This window comes from Sorex fumeus, unplaced genomic scaffold, assembly GCF_029834395.1.
Source record: "Sorex fumeus unplaced genomic scaffold, SorFum_2.1 ptg000009l, whole genome shotgun sequence".
NCBI lineage: Eukaryota > Metazoa > Chordata > Mammalia > Eulipotyphla > Soricidae > Sorex > Sorex fumeus.
The window spans coordinates 26,112,828-26,135,438 of NW_026606066.1; the positions used below are offsets into that span (position 1 = coordinate 26,112,828).

Consider the following 22,611-nt stretch of genomic DNA (forward strand, 5'->3'; position numbering starts at 1 on the left):
ACAGTGATTCAATTAAAAAAAACTTGAAATAAATGTAGCAAATTGGATTAGAGAAGAAATGGTATAATAAAACGGTGATTTTTAGCGCACACACACACACACACACACACACAAAGAAATGTTCGCTAGATATGTAGTTCAGCAGCTGTGACTCATTTTATTGCATGTGTGAGGTCTTAGGTTCAATTTCTGGTATGGAATTTAATAACATAGAAGAGTCTCAAAAACACTATGCCTAGGGACTCAGGAGATGGTACAAAATTCTGGCATATATGCGTTGCCTGCCAGAGCCCTAGATTCAACTCTGGCACTGCATTGTCCCCAAGCACCTAGAGAAATGACCCCTGACCACCAATCTCTAAGCCAGAAATAATACCTGAGCACTGCCAAGAGTGCCCTGCCCCCTCAAAAATCATTATGTCCTGTGCAAGAAGGCCTGTAGTGAATACTATAACTTTCTAATTGTGTCAGGTTCTAGAGCAAACAAAACTGATTGTTGGAACTAGAAAGTGGAATAGTGGACACCTCTAAATGTTGGAGATGGTGAATTGGAAAAAACTATGAGGAAATTTTCTAGGATAGAGGAAATATCTTCCTTGTTTGGGTTCATGGGATAGACATTTGTCAAAGTTAATTAAATCTGTGCAGTGTTTGCAAATTATTTCTCAGTTATCAAAATGCTTTCAAGAAACATTACCTTTCATGTCCTTCAGGTAAAGTGACCTGGTGGGAGTCTCTGAATGCCTAATTAGAGATTTGTTTTCTTTTGATGTGTCCTGAATGAGTTGGCCCTTAATTTTAAAGATGTATCTAGAATATTCATATTGGCAGTGAGACTTGGTAGAAAAAAATAGAATGAGATGTTGTCTTCGAATTGCCCAGAACTCAAAACAATATTTCAAGTTTAATCTGTGTACCTCTTTCAACCCTTTTTTCTATTTGGAAACATGACTATACCTTGATTATTTCTTTTTCTTTCCTCCTCTTTTTTTTTCTGTGGGAAGGAGAAGGAATGACTATGTTTGGCGTCACTTGTACTAAGTTGGAACTCAAAAGAATTTTAAACAGCTTGCAAAGAATGTAATAGTGATTTCTCACAAAGAGACACTTAATTTAGCATTAACTGAGTGTTGTTTGGGAATTTTATCTTCAAGTGTAAGAGTTTCTGTTTTACTTGTCCAGTAATCTTAATTCAGAAAAATAGTTCACGTAATCAGCCATGCTAATGTAGTTAAAACAAAATGCTTCCTCGTTCCCATTCACCACACACTTGCTCCTAAAATTACCAAGGTATTTCATCAGCTGCCCAGACAAATGGTACATATCCTAAGCACCCAACAGAACTGCATTTTTCTTGTCAGTTTCAAATGCAAGACTTCTCTCCCCAACAAATTCCACATGCAGCTAGATCTATGTTGAGAGGCAGATAGATTGTCCAGCTAGTAAAAAGATTTAGATGACTACATTCTGCTACTCAAATCCTTAACAAAGAACTTCTCAGCACCCAGCTCCACTTTGGGGCTGGCACCTTTTCTCTATTGGTTGGTAATTAGCGATCCCTAGAAACGAGCATCAAGACACAAATTTGAACAGTGGGAAAGTCCTCTAGTTTGATTATCTAGGTCTGAGATAGGAAGGATCTGTACCCATGATTTGCAGTTAGACAGGAGCTATTCATTTGGGGTACCAAATACAGGGTCTACCTAACCACAGAGCTTACCCCAGGACTATAAGAATGTATAAATTCCAGCTAGATCAATCTAAATTCCAGCTAGATCAATCAATTGAAAGTATCATACAGACAATGGACTGGCAGGTGGTGGGCCAGAAATGGAGGGTGGTGGGCCAGAGAGTGAGCTCAATGGTCTGGCACACTTGTTTTGCTTGGAGAAGGCCTGAATTCAATCATTCAATCCCTGGCACTGTGTGGTCCTTCAGACAGTGCTTAAGCACCACTGTGAGTAACTCCTAAGTAGCCCCGAGAATTCATGGCCCCAAACAAAACTAAAACAAAAAATCAACAATAGAAGGAAACTTGGTAATGTGGGACTTGAAATTGAGTATGTAAGTCTTTGCCATAGAGCACTGCAGAAAGGAATTCAGTAAGATAATTCAGACTGTTGACTTAGGAAGACAGAACTGTTTAGAACAGTATTTCTTACCTTTAATCTCTTACCCATAATGAGAGAAGGTCGAGGATTCCGCAAAGACAATGGGGAAACAGTGACTTACAGTGGCAGTGGACCCCCTGGGTTTCTTTCAGAGTGCTCCCAGCTGCTATCTCTATCTTGGTCACAATCTCCTTTCTCTATGCTTGTTGCTTGTTTCCTTGGCCAAGATAAAGCTCCGGAGGTAGAGTTTATCACATTTCACAGTCACTGTAGCTCCAGTCATCTCTAATATCTGGAACTGAATCCTCTGGACATTCTGCCCACTGTAAGTGGAACCATGAGAAGGATCATTGCAGCAGGAAAGAGCTGAATAGCTGTTGTGCAATCCACCTAACACAGAAGATACAGTTTATTCCTTCTGGTATTTATTTCATGAAAACAGGAAACTAATCGCTGTGTTGTTGACACTTGACTACGTCTTCTTTCTTCCTTTTTTTTTTGTTTTAATGATTGAGATATTAATCTTTATTTATTTATTTATTTTGCTGTTGGGCGCCACACCTGACTGCGCTCAGGGCTTACGCTGGCTCTGTGCTCAGGAATCATTCCTGGCAGGGCTCAAGGAACCATACGTGGTGGTGGGGATCAGACCCAGGTCAGCAGTGTGCAAAGCAAGTGCCTTATGTGATGTGTTTTCTCTCTGGTTCATGCTTTCTTTATTCAATTTGTTTCCTGGTACCAGAGTTACTCAGTGCCCTCTGAATATCCCCTCAGCTGCTGCCTAAGGAGAATGACTTGATGCAGCTCCTTGCTCTGTCAGGATGATGCACTGGCCAGACTCCAAGAAGCCACTTGGAGCTGTGCTGGTAACCAAGATGGATAACTATTATAATTATCCTCACACAACACAGCCACCAATGTGTGAATAAAGAACCCTAGTCAGGGCCTGAAAGGTAGTACAGGGATTAAGGCATTTGTCTTGCATGCAGTTGATCCCATTTCTATCCCCAACACCACATGTGGCCCTCCAAGCCCAGCTAGGAGGGATTCCTAAGCACTAAGCTGGGTGTAAACCCTGAACACATCCAGTAGGACCCAACAACCTCCCCGAAGAACATTGATCATTAGAAAGATTATATAATTGGTAGTAACTCAAGCCTGGGAACCCTTTAAATAAACTTAACTCAGAACTTGCAGCCTTTTGCCTCAAGCTACTCCTTCTTCAGTAAAGTCTTAAAGTGTAATTCAAACATTTTCTCTATTTTTGCCATTTTAATAGGAAATGTTACTACCTTAACCCAAATGAATGGCTAACAGGGCCATCTCCCTGTGCCAAGGCTGAAATGGTTTTGGAAAAAAGGATTCTTTTGAAGGGGATCTCTAAGAATTCAGTGTTAACTGCATTTGATTTGTGCCTGTCAAAATTGAAAGTTGTTCCCTGCCATCCAAAGGGACTCTTGAATGTTTCCGATTCAAAAATCAATAATTGTGTTTCTGTCACTCCCGTCAAGACAAAAATCAATAGTTTGCCTTGGTAAAAAAAAAAAAAAGTTAATGGCTTTTACATCCGAGTCTGCATTCCTACCACCCGGTGCCTCTCACTACCAAGATATGGCAGAGATGACAATTATACACGTGAAATTCCCCATGGGGCTCATATGTGTGTAGAAAAGTCTCTTGTGATGTTATTGGTGGTTTCATTTTCTCATTTCCCAGTGGACCTGGTCCACAGCATTGACCAGGTGGGTTTCTAGAGAGTCAAGTGCACATCTTACTTTTGTTGTAATGGATGCACATTGAGAACTTATGACCCACTGGCGGTGACAAGCCGTAATCCCTTTGCTACTCTAAAATTAAGCAGGGTTGAAAGCACTACTTCATGTTGAGAGTCACTTTTTTTCCCCCTTTTATATTTTTCCCCTTTCCTTTTAGTGGTTAGGATGACCAGAAGCCACATACTTGGTTGCATGTTCCCTTCAGTAGCAGCGCCTTCACACACCAGGTTGTGCTCACTGGAGATGGCATACTGAATTGTCCAGCCAGGGATCCCAGATGACAGGGTGTACATGTGCATGTGGGGTGGACCAGGGAGTGGAATTCACAGCCTCATGCTTGCAACAAGTGCCACTGAATTAGCCCTAGCCACCAGGGATTGCAACTTTTTTATAACCATGCTCAGTGATCCTCGGGACCCCTCCTGGCTATGCTGGCACAGTGTGCAGGCTCCTTGGTTTGGCATCAACCTAGTGTTGCTCAAGAGCCACCTGAGCTATATCCTGCAGTTCTCTGGGTACCGTGTGGCGCCAAGGCACAAACTCAGGGCCCCTCACATGCCACTTGAAGTATATCACCTAACCCTGTAAATTATTTTGTTGTTATTGTTTTTTGGGGGGAGCCACGCCCAGCTGTGCTCAGGGATCACTCCTGATGGGACTCAAGGGGCCGGCCATGTGGGCTGCCAGGGATTGAATTGGGGTTTTTCACATGCAAGGCAAATACCCTACTCCAGCCCTGAAATTGCTTTAACTGTGTAGCAGTGGCATTGTAGATACCCTGGTAACACCTCGGAGTTAAAATCAGGGCATTGGGAAACTGAGTTACTAATTTGGGCGAATACTGCCCATTCTCTTTCTTGCATAATATTATGACAAGGAGTGCCCACTTTTTTAATGAAATGGATAATGACCCTCTTGTCCTACGATTTCTTTCATTACACCTTAATTGGTACAATGGCTATCTTCTTTTATGGTTTAGGTAAAAGACTTTCTAACAGATAAGAGGGAAAAAGATCATTTAAGGACCTAGGAGATAGCTCAAAGGACTGTAGCACATGCTTTGCATGTAGAAAAACTGGCTTCAGTTCCTGAACAGCACCAGAAGTAGGCCCCAGTGTTACTAGGTATGGCCTACCTTTTGTTTAGGCCTAAGAGGTTAACACAGGGATTAGAGACATGTATTTTGTATTCACATGAACTGGTGTGGTCCCTGGCACTTCATGACCTCCCTTTACCCATCCAGCATTAAGGCCCGTTAGCCCTATTATAATCATTCTGGTGACCCCCAAAATGTCCAGCTCCTGCAAGTCTTAGGGCCTCACGTTGAACCAGCAGCCTGGTTGGCCAAATATGACTGGGAGTGGATCCTGGGTCCCTGAGCACTGCTTGGGAGCCCCTCAAAAATCATTGAAGACATAAAAAAAAAATCTATAACCCTATCATAGGCCCCTTGTTTCTCCATGTTGGGTTCTGGGAAGCATAAGGCAACTTATGACCCACTGGCGGTGACAAGGTGACAGAGATGGGCTATCTGCTTGTTTTACCCAAACATCCTCCTATAGTAGTGCCTGTCTTGTGAAGGGTCTCCAAAGCCATCCAGTGGGCTCATGCTACACCCCACCTCCCTGCCCTTCCTGTTGGGGCATCTCCTCCAACTCTGAAACCTGGCAATCTTGTGCTCTCCAGATCTGACTTCTGCCACTTCTGGCCAAGAAAACCTAGGAAAATTTCAGAATCTACCCTGGGCCTCACTTTTCTCACTCACCTACAAGTAAACTTTTCTTGCAGGGTTACGGATTCTAGCGTACTGTTATGTACCAGCCACAAGTCTACAGCTTAGCAAGCACTTCCAGAGCATGTTTCAAGTGGGCCTTCCTGCCAGCCTTCTCCCCCATGAAGCCAGGCAGCTCTGAGCATGGTACAGGAGGGCCAATGTAGAGTGTGAAGTCCTGGAGAAGCACAGGGTACCTGACAGGAAGGTGAACAGAGGAAATCCATTCACACAGCCTTTCTATCATGCCCCTGACTACCTTAATTCTAAAACTCAATAGGTCAAGGAAACAGGACTAAGTAAATTTATCCTTTCGAAGGCTTTTGATTCCAGCGCTGGCTTGAGAAGCCTCTTAGTATTTCAAAGAGCAATCCAGACTCTTAACAGACATTATCTGCCAAATAGCTCTAGACCCAGGTTGCCACGGTAGCAGTGGCTCCAAAACAAAGAAATAGGGAGAGATTGGTCAGTTGTGAGAGAGTCATTTGACTTCTGTTAGCCAAGAGGTAGGTTTTTATGTTATTGAATAGACCTTTCCTTCACTAATTGGCTCTCCTTATGAATGTGGCTGGGCACATCCTCTGGTCACTACCCTCCGGCATGGGCCCTGTTTGGTTCTGTAATTCATCTAGAAGCTTTCCTAAAACATCAGGCTCCTCAAGCTTCCTGTTGAAGCCAACAGGTTTTCAACAGGCTCTTTTGTTCCTGTTTTTTCACAGTAATTTTGTCTGAGCTTGCTCAGGAAACATTCCAGGGCCCTGCGGATGAGAGCATTTTCTAGTTTCAGCATGTAAGGAGCTCAACACATTTTCCTTAATCTCTCAGCAACCTTTATTCTTGAATAAAATGAGAGAGAGGGTGGACATTTGCTCAGAGTGAAATTTGGTACAAAGGCATGGCTTTATTTCTCCTTTTAATTGCATATATCTCCCCAACATTTTTATTCTAAAATTTTTCATACAGCAAAACTGAAAAAGACATCCAAAAATTAATGTTGCATAGCCATCTCCTAGGGTCAAACATTAACATTTTGTTCTCTTGCATTATTATAACTTACCTGCATCATACCTTTCTATCCTTTTCACTCCTATCTACTAGTACTGAATTTTTGTATTTAAGAATGATTTGCAGACATTACTACACATTTACCTAAAAATCTCCTTATGCTAAAATTCAGTAAGAAATACACATCTTAAGTATATATTTGCTGATGTTTGACAAATGCATGCACCTAAGCAAATCCAACTCCTACCAATGAACATTAGTACTCTTAGAAATGTCCTTTCTGCCCCTTCCCAATCAATCCCTATAGTCAGGAGCAATCACTCTTCTGAATTTTTTAGGGCCACCGTAAATTAGTTTTGTCCATTCAAGAATGTTTTAATGGATTCCTTAGTGTGCTCTTTCTGTATAAGACCTTTTTTCACTCACTAGAATATTCTAAATGGAACCCTTAGTGATCCTTTCTACTTAAGAACTTTTTTACTCACTATAATAATTGTGCAATTCATCCATATCCCATGCATTGGGGATTTGTATTGGTGAATAATATTCTACTCGAAAAACATATCACAGTTCATTCATTCTTTTTGCCAATGAATACTTAGCATGTTATCAGTCTTTTTTGTCATTATGATAAAATGTCTAAGAATAAGCTTCAAAGAACATCCCTGTATGTCATTCTTTATTTCTCTCAGGTCTTTTCAGGGATAGAACTTGGGACTTACAGTTTGCAGTAAAGTTTTATAATAAGTTACCAAAACTTTTCTCAAAGTGAGTACTGCTATTAGCAACCCAGTAGCTCCAAACCATGACCAGCATTTGATGTAATCAGCGTTATCATCTGGGTGATGTTTTTAACTCATGGTGACTATTCAGTCCCTGCACTTTTTCATAACATGGTGGATTTACTGCAATTAACATTTTACATGCTATTATTTAAAATTTGACATATTTCAGGGCCAGAGAGAGTTAAAGCACTTGCCTTGCCAAACTTGGTTTATTCCTGACACTGCATATGATCCCCCAAACAGTGCCTAGTGGGTCATTCCTGAACACTGCTGGGTATGGCACCAACCCCCTACCCCCAATAAACAGATAAATAAACATCTGCTATTGTAAATTTTTTTAAACTTTGGGAAGTATCACATAAGAATCCAGATATTCAGCTTTTCATGACATATTTTTTTTAAGAATCCATGTAAAAATCAACAGACGCTGAGTAAAGGCTGTTCCTTTGGAGAAATTAATTGTTTTTTTGTCCCACCCTTCCCCCCACCAAAGTTCCCAAACATAGTCAAGTTTTTAATAGCCATACATCCTCACATTTACGATGTTGTTTTCCTTCCTGTTAGGACAAAAGTGAGATATTTTTGAGAGCATTTTATTATCAATACTGAAAAAGTAGAAAATAAAGAAGAGGAAGACCTTATGGTTCAAAATTTTCTTAATGTCAATGAAAATAAAAAGTCCTGCAATGCTTAATTTGTATACCCATTTGAATATCAAATGAGTCTTTAAAAGATGATAATATAATATAATATAATATAATATAGTGAAGCTGCCTGACTCTTTTCATTTTATAACCTGCCTGGCTCCTTTAATATTTTGAGTTTGCAGTTTCTTCATCAGAACACTTAAACTGATAAAGTTTTACTAAAGACTCTACTAACGAGGAAATATTTAGATCTATAAAAAGAGCTAATTTCACTTCCTTTTTGTGAAAGACGGAGGGGAAAAGTTTTCCCTTATACTTCACTGAGAATGCTTCATGAGTTTTAAAGCAATGAGAATATTTTTTTTTAAAGAATGGCTTCTCTCTTTTTTTTTCAAATTCTCTAATTTTGCTTTTGATTTCAGGATTGTAAGTGGAAAATGTATATGGAGATGGATGGAGATGAAATTGCGATAACCTACATCAAAGATGTAACTTTCAACACTAACCTACCTGACATGGAGATTTTAAAGATGACAAAGGTAGGGTTCTATTTACAGCTTTAAAAGCTTTTTTGAATTCGCAGATATCAAACAAAGACATTAAAATACCCCAGCAGTGTGCTTTTGTGCTTGTCTATGCTCACATCAGCTCAGCCTCAAGCTGGCTGTTAAAAGGCACATTTTATTTAGCAGATTGAGATCATAATAGTTTTTTGTTAAAACTCCACTTACGCTGTTGTGAACTATAAAGTACGACAATAAAGTGTGGTTTACTTTTTAAGTTTTTCTCCTACCTCTCTTTGTGCTTCTTCTGCCTTTTATTAAAGGAAAGAAAATGCTAATGAAAATATTTACTTCAAACTTTGGGTCATTTTGAACTCTGAAAAACACATAAGGAACATTTTCTGAGTTGTTTTTAGTTTCCTGAGATATTTGCGGGTGTTTATTGCTGAGGCTTAGGTTGTCATTTTAATGGCTTCCTTGCATTCACACCAAGGAATTCCTGTAGTGGCTGGAGACCATGTTTTTGCTTTTAGGGTTAATGCTCAAAGCAAGCTCATTTAAACAGTAAAGAAAGGCAGAGAAATGTTTTCCTTCTGCTGAAAATGAAAACAAAAATTCAATTTGCTCTAAAACATGCCTAAAATACACACTAGAAATTATTGTGAACAACTTTATAAAAAATAAAATTTTAAATAAAATAAAATACACACTATACCTCGATTATAAGTCAACTTCAGGTAAATCACCATAATGTTTGGGCTAAGGAAAAGAGCTCAAAGGACTGGAGAATGAGCTTTGCATGTGGGAGTCCCGACCTTGATGCCTGACACTGAGAACTGAGAACTGCCCTGAGAACTGTTTTGTTTAACCCCAGTAGCCCCCCCAAAACTAACAAGATTATTGCCAAGCTGGACCACTGAACCTGCAGGGCCTCGAAACCCCAAACCACCTCTTGGGAGTTCACACACACACACACACACACACACACACACACACACACACACACACACCCATGATATCAATAAGGTCAGGATTGAGATTTTCACCTAAATCTTGACCACCTAGAGTATTGAAGCCTGGATCTAAAATGTACAGAACTGGTCTTCCCAAGACCTCACTTAGGCAAGGGGATTATTTTGAACAGTCTATAGAAGTCATCAGTCTCTCTGGAAACTTTGACCATTCCCTTAATAGCTAGAATGACAAGTGGAGGTACTATCTAGAATTAGAATATTTTTCCAGAAATAAGCTTTCTCTCAGAGAAACCCAGCTATATGGGAGAACAGAGATGGACTAAAGAGCCTCAGGCCTTTTCCTGAGGTAAGGCCCCCTCCTCTCTCCTTGAAGAGCCAGACCCCAGTCCACTTTAGAGCTCAGGGTATTCACCCTCATTTCCCATATTGGAATCACATTCCATATCCATGTCAAGTATCATATATCTGTCACTTTTCTCTGATAAATCTAACTGGTGTTGATTGGGTTGCTCAGTTAGCCTGAAAAGATCCAGTGGAGGAGACGCCTCTCTGCTCCATCACTTGTGTGGTTTGTTTCAGTGAAGAAAGCAGATTGGTGGCAAAGAACCAGGATACAAACATAAGTGGAAAATGGAGAGGAGTCTTGGAAGCCACAGCATTAGCTTGCAAATATGGTGTCTTCCCAGACAGAAGAGGGTTTCACCAGAGTCCTTTTCATGGACAAGTATATTCATTATTGGTGATCCCAGGGTAACTGGAAGTTATGTCAGTGGTATTCTTGAGTTATAAAGGTTATGGTTCAGTTTTAACTTTCCCTTATTTTTGTGGCAGATTATGTTATGATGTCAAGAGAAAAAAGAGCAGGCACTTTCTCTTACTTCCCTAGCTGGGCTGTCATTGGCTGCAACAGCTGTTTGTTGTATTTATTGTGTCAGTGTCATTTAAAAGCCAGATCCAAGCCTGTGCTTGCTAACAAAGAGGTTGTTCGGAGCAAAATGACAGGCTGGACTTGTAAACCCACCTCTAGGTGACTCTGCTACAATGCCCTCTATGCATTACCATCTTTTTGTAAGAGTTTCAGCAGGAAAAACCTTCCAGAAAAAATAGGCTCAGGGCAAGTCATTAAAAATCTATAAACTTTTAAACCGCAATAACTCTTAATTTTTCCATTTGTGCCAGCAGTCAAAATTAGAGCCTCATATATGCATGCAGGCACTCTGCCCCAGAGTCCATCCATGGTCTTCACAATTCTCATGAAAAAAAAAAAACATAATGAACCACCTCCCCCCATATAACCAGTCCAGTTAAATCTGCCTCACATTTGCTTGATAACCGGCTCACATTCAGTCAACCATTTGCAATCTGAAACCTAGAATGAAGGCTGCCAAGAGTAGAGATTATTGAAGGCTATTTTCATCAAAATTAAAGTAGGTTCTAAGCTCCCAACTTTTACCATGGCCCTCTGTTTTAGTAAAGAAACATAATTCCTGTTTGGTTCACATTCACAACTTTGCTGTATACATCCGGGAAAACAGAGTGGTTGTCCAAGCCACATACCAGCTACTTTCTGCACTCTCAAGAGATGTGATCCTAGATCTTCGTACACTGCAAAACCTTTCTCTTCTTAATCATGGGAAAGCTTTCTTTATTATTTCAAAATGTTAATATGAATAAAGAACTGAACATTGAAAGCTACACAAGAAAAGAAAAGATTGTGGAAAACCAAATGAACTGTTGAAACAAAGGATGGTTTGCAAAATTCAGATGTTGGCAGGTTGTACATCACCATAGGTGGACCCATAGGACTTTCAGGAAAATCCAACGTGAAGCCACAGTTCACCAGTTATTTGTGACATTACCGGCCTCCAGAATCATAAGTGGTATCTGAATAGAAGATATTATGGCTCTTCACCATCCTAATTTGTGTATTTCAGCCCCCCTTTGTGATGGAGAAGTGGATCATAGGACTGTCAGAAAATCAAGTTGTAGAATGCACTGTCACATATGAGGTAAGCCCTGAGGGAAAGTGTCTTCCCTGTGTCCTGAGAGAGATTTATTTATTGGTATCCTCAGAGTGTCCCTGATTTATGGGAAGAGAAATTACTTAACCACCTTGACTCTGGGAGGATCAATATAATTACTCTAACAAAGTACTGGGAGGAAAGAGAGCAGGATAAATTCACCTAGCTACAAGCCGCGGTCCACATTCATTCATTCATCGGTTAATGATGGAACCCCTTCTGCACGCAACATAATGTGTTAGTATCGGGCATACCAAACAGTGACACACACAGAGCATCACCTCCTTGGTGCTTAGTATTTTAGAAGTGAAGATGAATCATTGATTCTTGATAAAGATTCAGAATTCTTCGTCTGTTACCACCTTGAAGCAGGTCCTATTTTTTTTAAGCATTGTGCAATTTTTTCGTGTCATGAAATAGAAAAATAAACACAAGAATAAGTAGTTAAAATTTATTTGCTAAATATGCTAAATACATTTAACAAATACAGACTGACAGGGGCTGTTCTATGATTTCGATAGACAGATCTACACTCTGTTGGATCGATCTTATGTTCCAGTTCTGGGAAACAGATAAGAAAGAGGTAACAACCATACCATTAAGTCAGAGAGAAAGCTGAAAAGAGTTCCAATTGGGAGGGAAGGGAAGGGTCTTCTCTGAGGAAAGCAGAGAAAAAGCAAGGATGAGTTCCTGCGGTACAGGGGGCAGTGCCAGTCTGGAGGATGGGGCAGAGCCCACATAGATTCAAGGAGCTGCCATGAGTTTGGATTTACTCTCAGGTGAGAATGGGGCTCAGCAGTAGAGCTTATATCTCATAAGTGTCAAATTCTGGGTTAAGTTCTCAACACAACAAACAAAAAGATTTAATTTGGTTTGGTTTTTTTGGTTTTGATTTTTTTGTTTGCTTTTGGAGTTTTGGCTTTTGGCAGCAGGGCTCAGGAGTCTGTCTGGGATGCCAGAGATTGAACATCCACATGCAGAGCAAGTACCCTACCCAACTGAACTATCTCTCTAGTCCCTAGATGTACTTTTAAAATCAGCACAATCTTCAGGGCTGGAGCATTAGTATAGAGTGTGTTGCCCTGCATGTGGTTGACCCAGATTCTGTTCCCAGCATCCTCTATGGTCCCCTGAGCATTACCAGGAGTGATTCTTGTGCAGAGTCAGGAGTAACCACTGAGCATCACTGGATGTGAAAGGGAAAAAAAAATCAGCATAATCTTCATGGTTGCTGAGGCCTATATTGTATAAGGTGGCAAAACCCTGTGGGCATATGATGGAGGGTCACCATAGCAAAATTTTGGCACACTGGAAAATGTCAGGCACATCTAGCATTATTGGGTCTTCACTTCATTCATTCAAAACCATTTAATAAGGTGCAGCAGGGGAGTGCTTAAGGATACCTGGGATAAGTTCCCGGCACCATATGATCCCAAACAGTGTTGAGGTGACCCTGGTGACCCCTGACACTGCTAGTATGGCCCCAGAAATCCTCAGCATTGCAGGGTCTGAGCAGCCTCAAACCCTCAGACCCTTGCATTTAAACCACCCCAGTTGGTTGATGATCAATGGTGGGGTCACTGGGCCTCTTAAGCACTGCTTGGAAGACCCCAAAACAAACAACAAAATCAAACAAGCAAACAGAAAGCAGGAATAGAAAGATAGTTAAGGGGATAAAGCGCTTTTTTTACACATGGCAACACATTACCACATAGAGTCCCTGAGCACTGCCAGGAGTGATCCTTGAGTGCAGTCTAGAGGCAGAAGTAAGTCATGAGCACCACCAGGTGTGGCCTGCAAACCGAATTAGCAGCAGTATTATTAATAATAATAATTTTATTAAAATAAAACAAATGTCATTTGCCTTATTGGATCATGAGAGGCTCTTGACTCTAATTTGTGACACCTAGTGAGGTTCAGGGCATACAATGGTGTGTCTTGATCTGGTGTTCTCCGCCTGACTCATCTTTATTCTTAACCCTCTAACCCATGTCACTTCTGCATCTGTAACCCAACACCTCCATGAGCTAATTAACCCACGAAGCTTGCCCAGTGAGCTTGATGAGCCTCAGTGGTCTTGGGCAGAATGGTGGTCAGGTTTACATTTATCCGGCAAAACAGCCCTGTTCAAGAACTGTAAACAGAGAAAATAACTTTTTATCTGTTAAATGAAGACATAGGTTTAGATTTAGTAGATAGGTGATTTCTGAAAGAAGTCAGCCACTCTGTTGGGGTGGTGGTTGCATTCTCAGCAATGCTAGGGGACTATGCTATGTCAAGGATGGAAACTGGGGATTCTGCATGCGTAGCATATGTTCCAGCCTTTTCAGCCACTATTTAAAGACCACATTCCTCTAGTGGGGAAAGTGCTATAACCCACAAAGAACAAAAGTGATTAAGAGGTTCTTTTGTATCAAATGGTAATCATTTAGGCACACTATAAAGTATTTTACCTGATGCATTATGATGGTGTTCTGAGGCATGAAGCTGAAGCACATAAAAGCATTAATAAGATCCTTCACGTGATGCCTGACTTTTTTATCTTCTGCTTTGATAAATGTGTATGTGCTGTATATGTGCTCATGGGTTTCTTTCTCCTTTTCCTCCTCCTCCTCCTCCTCTTCCTCCTCCTCTCCTCTTCTCTTCCTCCTCCTCCTCCTTCTTTTTCTTCTTCTTCTTCTTCTTCTTCTTCTTCTTCTTCTTCTTCTTCCTCCTCTTCCTCTTCTTCCTCCTCCTCTTCTTCCTCTTCTCATCCTCCTCTTCCTCCTCTTCCATCTTCTTCTTCTTCTTCTTCTTCTTCTTCTTCTTCTTCTTCTTCTTCTTCTTAATCATCATCTTCTTCTTCTTTCTCATCCTCCTCTTTCTACTTCTCCTCCTCCTCCTTCCTTCCCTCCTCCTCTTCTTCCTCATCCACCTCCTCTTCTTCCTCCTCTTTTTCTTCCCCATCTTCTTCCTCTTATTCTTTCTTTCTTCTTCCCTCCTTCTCTTTTGTCTGCTCTTTTTGTTTTGTTCTTTTACAGAGTGATGTTAGAACTCCCAAAAGCACTAAACATGTCCATCCGATTCAGTGGAGTCAAACAAAAGCTCAAGATGAAGTGAAAACAGTCCAGCTGGCCATTCAGACAGTGCTCTCCAATACAGAGGGCAACCCTCGGAGCAGGTCTGACTCAAGTAAGTTAGAGGACACATCGAACTATAATTCCATCACATTCTCATCCCAGAGATAAGTGCCAGTGCATGAAGAGATGTCATTTGATTTCTAATATGCTTCATCCTTATGATTTTAGATTAATACTTTCTATTAGCAGCTTGTACAGAGATTTACAAATCTGAGCATATTATGCTAAACTTCAGTCCTTTGAAAAATACTATAAAAGATGAAAATTAATAAAGGTGATATTGTATTGGGAAATAAAAATGCATATCTAGGAGCCAGAGAGATAGTAAAGGAGTTAAAGGGTAAAGGCACTTGTCTTTCACGCAGCCAACCCTGGTTCAATCCTCAAGGCAGTGTTAGAAGTGATCCCTGAGTAACAGAGCCAAGAGTAAACCCCCTGAGCATTCCCAGGTGTGGCCCACCTACCCTTCAAGACATGCGTGTGTGTATGTGTGTGTGTGTGTGTGTGTGGAGAGAGAGAGAGAGAGAGAGAGAGAGAGGAAGTTTCCAAGAGAAGCTAAAGATATGAAGGTACATCTGTGTCCAGAAAACTTTCCTGTGAAGTCACCACTATCACAGGCACTGCTCCTTGGACCCTGAGTGACAGTATATTGTCAAAGAACAGGAGTTACAAGGGAGAGAAAGGAAGGTAGATTAAGGGAGGGGAATTAGAGAAGGAAGGAAGGCAAGAGAAAGAGAAAAGAACAAATGCCCATGATGCATAAGGGTGACAATGATTAATAGATGATGTAAAGAAACAGTCTTAGAAATAACAGCGAAAGACCAGCTGAGTGGTTGTTAACCTGCTTCTTTTTGGTCTTTTCTGACAAGAGTTTCTGATGTTCACCTTTGAGGTGCAGAAACTCTAACATAGTCTGGAGTTCAGCTGTAAGGGGATGCTGCAAGCTAACAAGAGAATAGGCAGCAAATCCCCATGTGATTCACTTACTATCTTTTATCCACTCCCATCATTGAACATTTCTGTGGTTTCTCTACCCTGGCAGTTGTACTTAGCACTGCAATGGACACAGGTGTGTAGAAATCTTTTCAAGTTAATATTTTTATCTTCGTGGTATAAACAAGTGCATCCTATTTCTTACCCTGATTAAACCATATAGCAGATGCTCTTTTTCACTGACTTCCCTTTCCAAAGACATTCTATTTCTAAGATCTTTAGTTCTAAGTCAATAATCTCATCTTACGTCATGACTTTAAAGACTTCTTATGATACTGATTCATTTTTCCCCTTTGAAATAATAAATATTTTCAGGACACATTTTCCCTCTGTGGCACTTTCACAATCCGGGTAGCATTGTTCACTCTGACACTCTTGTGAAATCTGTACTGATCTTCTTTCACCACTTCTGTAGTTTTTTTATTCTTTATATTTCCCAATCCACATGTCACAAATAACTATAAGCCACTTCCAAGTTTCACATATTTAAAATCCTACCACTTTATTTTATTTAATTTGGGGGTTTGGGGCCACACCCAGCTGTGCTCACCCAGCTGTGCTCAAGGCTTACTCCTGGCTCTGTGCTCAAGAATCACTCCTGGCAAGTTCAGATGACCACATGGGATGCTAGGGATTCAACCCACATTGGCTATATGCAAGGCAAGTACATTCACCATTTTTTAACTATCTTTCTAGCCCTTAAATTCTACCCACTTTAAAGCCACCAAATAAACATTCATTAGCCCCAATTCCAGATTTCTGAAGATAAACCACTGGTGCTATACTTTTTAAAGAATTTTCCTTTGTAGAACTACTATCAATAGTAGTGGTGGGAGGAGAGGACACCCACAGTTAACTCTATGTGGGTGGAGAGAGGCCTCGGAGAAGGCAGTAGGGGATGAAGTGATCAAACGAGGATTATGGTATTTACCTTGTATGCAGTCAACACTAGTTCGATCCTGGACACCATATATTATTCTCGGGCACCATTTGGAGTGATCCCTGAGCATAAAGCCAAGATTAGGCTCTGAGCACCACTATGTGGTCCAAAAACTTACAAAATATAACAAAAAAAAAAGAGGGCAGCATGAAGACAAGCAGGTGTCCTCTAACTTGTATTAAATCCAAATCTTTGGAGAATTTGCAAATGACATTCTCTTCCTCTAAACATTTAAACAGAAATGGCCAGTATCGTTTCCTCTCCACATAGACCTTTTAGAATGGCTCCACAGAGACCTTTACCCTCTGATGTTGCTTCTGCCCCCACATGCCAGGGATCAAACATGGTAACTCTAGCATGCACATCATGCACTCTACCACTGATCCACCTCCCGGATCCTCTAATTACTAGCTAGAAAGTTTTTGGGAGAAGAAGGGAAGGGACCTTGACATTCTTTTGCTCAAGTCTTAGCTAATTTTCCTCCCTTTCCTTCCTCTTTATGTTCTCTTAACTTTTATGTATGGAAAAACCCAATATAGGGGATGACACCTGTATACACTAGGATATGTTTTTCAGTTTCCAACTAACAAAAAGACCAACAGCAGTGAAGTAAAAACTATGAAGTGAGCTCAGCAGGCTGGAGTGCATGCTTTGCAGAGAGGAGACCTGATTCCCTTTCCCACTATGCGTGGTTCCTGGAGCACCACACCGGAACACAGAGTCTGGAGTTTCCCCTGAGCACCACTGGGTGCACCCCCACATACAAAAAGAAACACATAAAAATGAAATATTTACACACACACACACGGATAAAGTCCCAAGACCTTGGAACCAGCAGCTTCAAGATGACATGGGGAATTAGTTAGAAATATAAAAATCTCAAGCCCTCCCCAACTCTGCCAACTCAGGCTGAGGGTAGAGACTGGTATCCTCTGTTCTGCAAAGCCCTCCAGATGATTCAGGGACAGGCTAATGGATCTGGGGTTTTGATTTTGGAAGCACACCTGGCAGTGCTCAGGGGTTACACCTGCAGTGCTGGATGAGCTCAGCCCACTGAGCTGTGTCTTCAGGACCTGCTGATGTTTTAATCACAGCTTTTCTCTCTCCTAAAACGAACTATCTACCCAAACACCACGTGCAGGGCGAGTAGCTGCAGGTGCCACTCAGGACAAGCAAGTCCCTCAGGCTTCTGCCCACCAGCCTCAGCAAGTTACCTTTGCCCTCAGCCTGCCCGTCTTACAGTCTTGCATCACAATCCTCACACAACACTCGTGTTCCCTTCCCTGCTGTCCTGTTCAGCCATGAGAAAGACTTGTCTAGCCCCTCTCCCAGCCCCCAGCTGCTGCCCTCCCCTCCTGTAATTCTGGCCACTACTGAACACTCCTTCCACTTCCCTGACACCAACAGCCCTCTCTGAGAGGGTTATACCCCCCCCCCCCCACCAAATCAGGGCTGAAAACTGCAGTGGTGCAAAGTACAGGCAGTAGAATTGGGGTCCTATGAAATCTGGGAGAACAACCTGCACAGAGAGGTTTGCAGGGCCCAGGGAGTCATTCCTTGGCTGAGGCTCCCCTGTCTCCATTCAACTGGTCAAGGGCAGTAGCATATACTGTACCTCACTGGAGTCTCTACCTGGCTAGCAGAACACTCTAGATGGACATACAACTCAGGCCCCAGGAAAGACAGGAAATATCCTAGGTGTGAGGAACCTGTTTACTCACCGACATGTAACTTCCCGTGAGTTATTTTCTTTTATTTCCCGTGTGTGTGTGTGTGTGTGTGTGTGTGTGTGTGTGTGTGTGATGCCATGAATTACTAGGGCTACGCTGACAGTGCTTGGGGGCATTTGGGGATGTTAAGGGAACATGTGATAGGATTAAATCCGGGTGGGTCAGGCATGTGCTAGGTATGGTCCCTAAGCACGGTACTATCTCCCACCCTAATGTTTTTATTTTCCTTTCTAATTTAAAACAATTTTTTAATTATATTTTGTTTGTTTGGGGTCATACCCAGTGGTGCTCAGGATTTACTCCCGGCTGTGAGCTCAAGGATCACTCCTGACAGGACTTAGGGGATCATATAGGGTGCTCAGGATTGAACCCAGGTCAGCAGCATGCAAGGCTGACTCTACGCACTGTACTTTTGCAATTACAGCAATTGAATCAAGGGCATTACACATGCAGGGAAACTGGCTTATGTGCTACTGCAGCTAGCACACACACAAGGAAATTGGTCTACCACCAAGTTCCACCCATGCCCCTTCCTTTGTTATATTTTTACAAGTTGATTGATTTTTTCCCTTTGAAGACCCCCACAAACAGTGATTGGGGGAATCAGGGGACACCCCCAATACTCAACCACTGCTGTGCAGGCCTGAGGTGAGGTGGTTGATAGAAGGCAATCAGAACTGGAGATCAAACTCAAGGCCTTGTGAACTCAGAGCAGAAAGCGTGTGTTGCAGTACTCTAAGCTATGCCCTGCCCCTCCCCCACCGTACACGTACACACAAACACACACATGCATGCACACGCACGCGCACATACACACACACACACATACACACACACACACACCATTTCTTTTACCCTAACTCCTTGTTTTCCATGAAGCCTTATTTTCTTTTTTTTTTTTTGCTTTTATTTTTTTTGCTTTTTGGGTCACACCCGGCAATGCACAGGGGTTACTCCTGTCTCTTTGCTCAGGAGTTACCCCTGGAGGTGCTCAGGGGACCATATGGGATGCTGGGAATTGAACCCGGGTTGGCCACATACAAGGCAAACGCCCTACCCGCTGTGCTATTGCTCCAGTCCCAAAGCCTTATTTTCTTTTCATGCAGAAAACATTTTGTATTTCTCACTATTAGGAATCTCTCTGGAGATACAGCCTTCCTTTCAAACCATCTCTAGTTATCTTAATGATTAAAACCCAATTTATTTTACAATTTTCACAGATTTAAAAGTGCTTATTAGCAATAAATATTTGTTTACTAAACATGCCCTTGCTATCCAAACAAGCAGCCTTGCCATCCAAACATACAGTTTCTGTTATCTAGAAATGATAACATAGCTGAAAAGATGAGACCTGGATACAGAAAGGCCTGGAATTATTAGCTCTAATTAGTTACTAGCCTCCTGAGCTCCAGTCTCCTCCTCTATGCAGTTAGAGAGTAGTATTTATCTGAGATGATATTTGGAAAATTAAATGAAATAATGTTCCAAGTAAAGCCTGTGGAACCATGGCAGAGAGCACGAGTAACGTTGGTAAGTATAAATGCTTCATTTTTAAAATGTCTTTGTAGGGATCAGGGAGATCATACAGCCCGTAAGGCTCTTGCCTTATTGGGATCACTTGGGAATCTCATAGGTTTTCCCCAGGACCACCAGGAGTGATTCCTTGAGTTAAGAGCCAGGAGTAAGCCCAGAGCAGGAGTAGGTATCCCCTCTACCCGCCCCCCTCAAAAAAAGACTGTACTCGAAGTGTAACAGAAGTGTCCCTTTACCTGGTCTAGAATGTTTATGGATGGTTGGGCATCCCAAACAGACATAACCTCATTACTGTTTACAACAGCATATGAAGTTGACACTATTTCAAATAAAGTAAAGTAAAGTAAAGGCCCTCCTGTTGATCATCGATTTGCTCGAGCGGGCCCAGTAACGTCTCCACTGGAGACTTTGTTGTTACTGTGTCTGGCATATCGAATACTCTCGGTAGCTTGCCGGGCTCTCCGAGAGGGGCGGAGGAATCGAACTCGGGTTTGCCATGTTGGCTGCGTGCAAGGCAAACGCCCTACCGCTGTGCTATCACTCTAGCCCCATTAAAATACTAATTAAAACTATAAGCTTATGGACATAAAAAAATTACCGAGCAGGAATCAATAAAAATTTTAAAAATAAATACATTGGGGCTGGAGCGATAATTCAGCAGATAGGGCATTTGCCTTGCACGCCACCAACCCAGGCTCGATTCCCAATATCCCATATGGTCCCCTGAGCATCACCAAAAGTGATTCCTGAGTGCAGAGCCAGGAGTAACCCCTGAGCATCGCCAGGTGTGACCCCCCCCCAAAAAAAACCGCAAAATAAAGAAATACATTGCCTCTAAAATTGGCCAATTTAATTTGTTTTTTGGTTTGTGGACCACACCCAACCATGATCAGGGCTTACTCATGACTCTGCTCACTGGGATCACACCTGATGGTGCTTGGGAGACCGAATGCCAAGACAGGCCTATGAATCAGACTTTTGAAGGTGCTCAGCTCCCTTTCTCTCCCAGGCGCAGACTGCCAGTGGCTGGACACGCTGCGCCTACGACAGATCGCCTCCACCTCGCCTCTGCAGCGCTCGCAGAGCAACCCCATCCTGGGCTGTCCGTTCTTCCCCTACCTGAACGACCAGGACTCGTATGCAGCAGCCGTGAGGCGCACCCCGGTGCCCCTGAAGATCACGCCCATCAACGCTTCCCGAAGCTCCTCGCCAACGCAGTACGGCCTGGGCCTGACCAAGAACTTCTCCTCCCTGCACCTCAACTCCAGGGACAGCGGCTTCTCCAGCCTCCACGCCGCCGCTGCCGACACCTCGTCGGAGGGGAGCCGCTACGCGGGTCGGAGCCGGAGCAAAGGCGACCGCGGGAGCGTCTCGCTCAATTCTTCTCCGAGGGGAAGGTACTCGGGGAAGAGCCAGCATTCCACGCCGTCGCGGGAGAGGTATTCTGGCAACTTCTACGGGCCTTCTCCGGCTCCGCTCAAGAAAAGCGCCAATAATGAGCGCCGTGGCCCGCGGACCATCCCCGGGATGCCCCTGCACGCGGAGACGGACGCACGGACCAGTGAGGGCGAGAACAAGGTCAGCGAGGGCGGCTGGACCAAGGTGGTACATCGCAAGAAACCGCATAGGCCCGCCCCGGCCAAGGCCAGCAAGGAAAGGGTCAGGGGCAACTTCCGAGGAAGGAGAAACTTTTGATTGTGATCTTTTGAGTGGGCATATGCCTAAGGGCTTCTTTCATTGTTTTGTTAACGTCTTGGAGGAGTTGGATCCTAGAATGTCTTTGGTGGGGAAAGATAGACAAGGGATCTTGCATTCTTTGGGTTTTAGACAATTACAAAGAGCGGGTCATTGGGACTACACCCCCAAATCACTGTCACTGTCCTCCCGTTACTCAACTCATCGCTTTGCTCCAGCGGGCCCAGTAACCGCTCCATTGTGACACTTGTTAAGCATATCGAATACACACGGGTAGCTTGCCAGGCTTTGCCATGCGGGCGAGATACTCTCGGTAGCTTGTCGGTCTCTCCGAGAGGGGCGGAGGAATCGAACTCGGGTCGGCCATGTTGGCTGCATGCAAGGCAAATGCCCTACCCGCTGTGCTATCGCTCCAGCCCAGCCCCAAATCAAGGGACCAAAATCTTGGACACTGGTTGCCCCACTTAAAGTATCATTCTTCAATGTTTCCCATAAGATGGGGCCAGAGTGCTAGGACAGAGGGTAGGATGTTTGCCTTGCAAAGGGCTGCCTCAGGTTCAATCTCCAGCATCCCATATGGTCCTTTCATCCTTTGCCACTAGCCACTTTGCCACTGCTATTCTGGCTAGCAGGGCCTGGACCTGAGTGAAATTCCTGAGTGCAGAGCCTGGAGTAAGCCCTGAGCATCACTGGGTGTGACCCAAAAGGAAAAAAAGAAAAGGTTTCCCATAAATTAACATTTTTTGATTAATTGTTGTGGGGGGGGAGGGGCAGGGATTATTCTGGGAACATACCCAGCGATGCTCAAGGGCTCAAGGGTTGCTCCTGGCTCTGCACTCAGGAATTATTCTTTGCAGGGTACAGGGGGACAATATGGGATGCCGAAGATCAAACTTCAGTTGGCCGAGTGCAAGGCATGCACCAGACCCTCTGTACTACCTCTCAGACAGTCTAAGTTAACCTATTTGGGGACAAGAACCTTCAATCCTTGCCACTAGCCCCAACTGTT

General features: G+C 42.8%; 1 protein-coding gene across 3 annotated transcripts in view; it reads left to right on the forward strand.

The window, feature by feature from the left end:
• The window catches only part of MAP3K20 (mitogen-activated protein kinase kinase kinase 20), a 187,925-nt gene extending 166,170 nt beyond the window's left edge, over positions 1-21,755 (forward strand). For all 3 annotated transcript variants that reach the window (XM_056110344.1, XM_056110345.1, XM_056110346.1), the window contains exons 17-20: positions 8,517-8,633; positions 11,506-11,580; positions 14,613-14,763; positions 20,917-21,755. In XM_056110344.1, coding sequence (XP_055966319.1) covers positions 8,517-8,633; positions 11,506-11,580; positions 14,613-14,763; positions 20,917-21,602 — 1,029 coding nt within the window. In that variant the 3' untranslated portion in view covers positions 21,603-21,755. The remainder of the gene's footprint in view (positions 1-8,516; positions 8,634-11,505; positions 11,581-14,612; positions 14,764-20,916) is intronic.
• Positions 21,756-22,611: the final 856 nt, after the last annotated feature.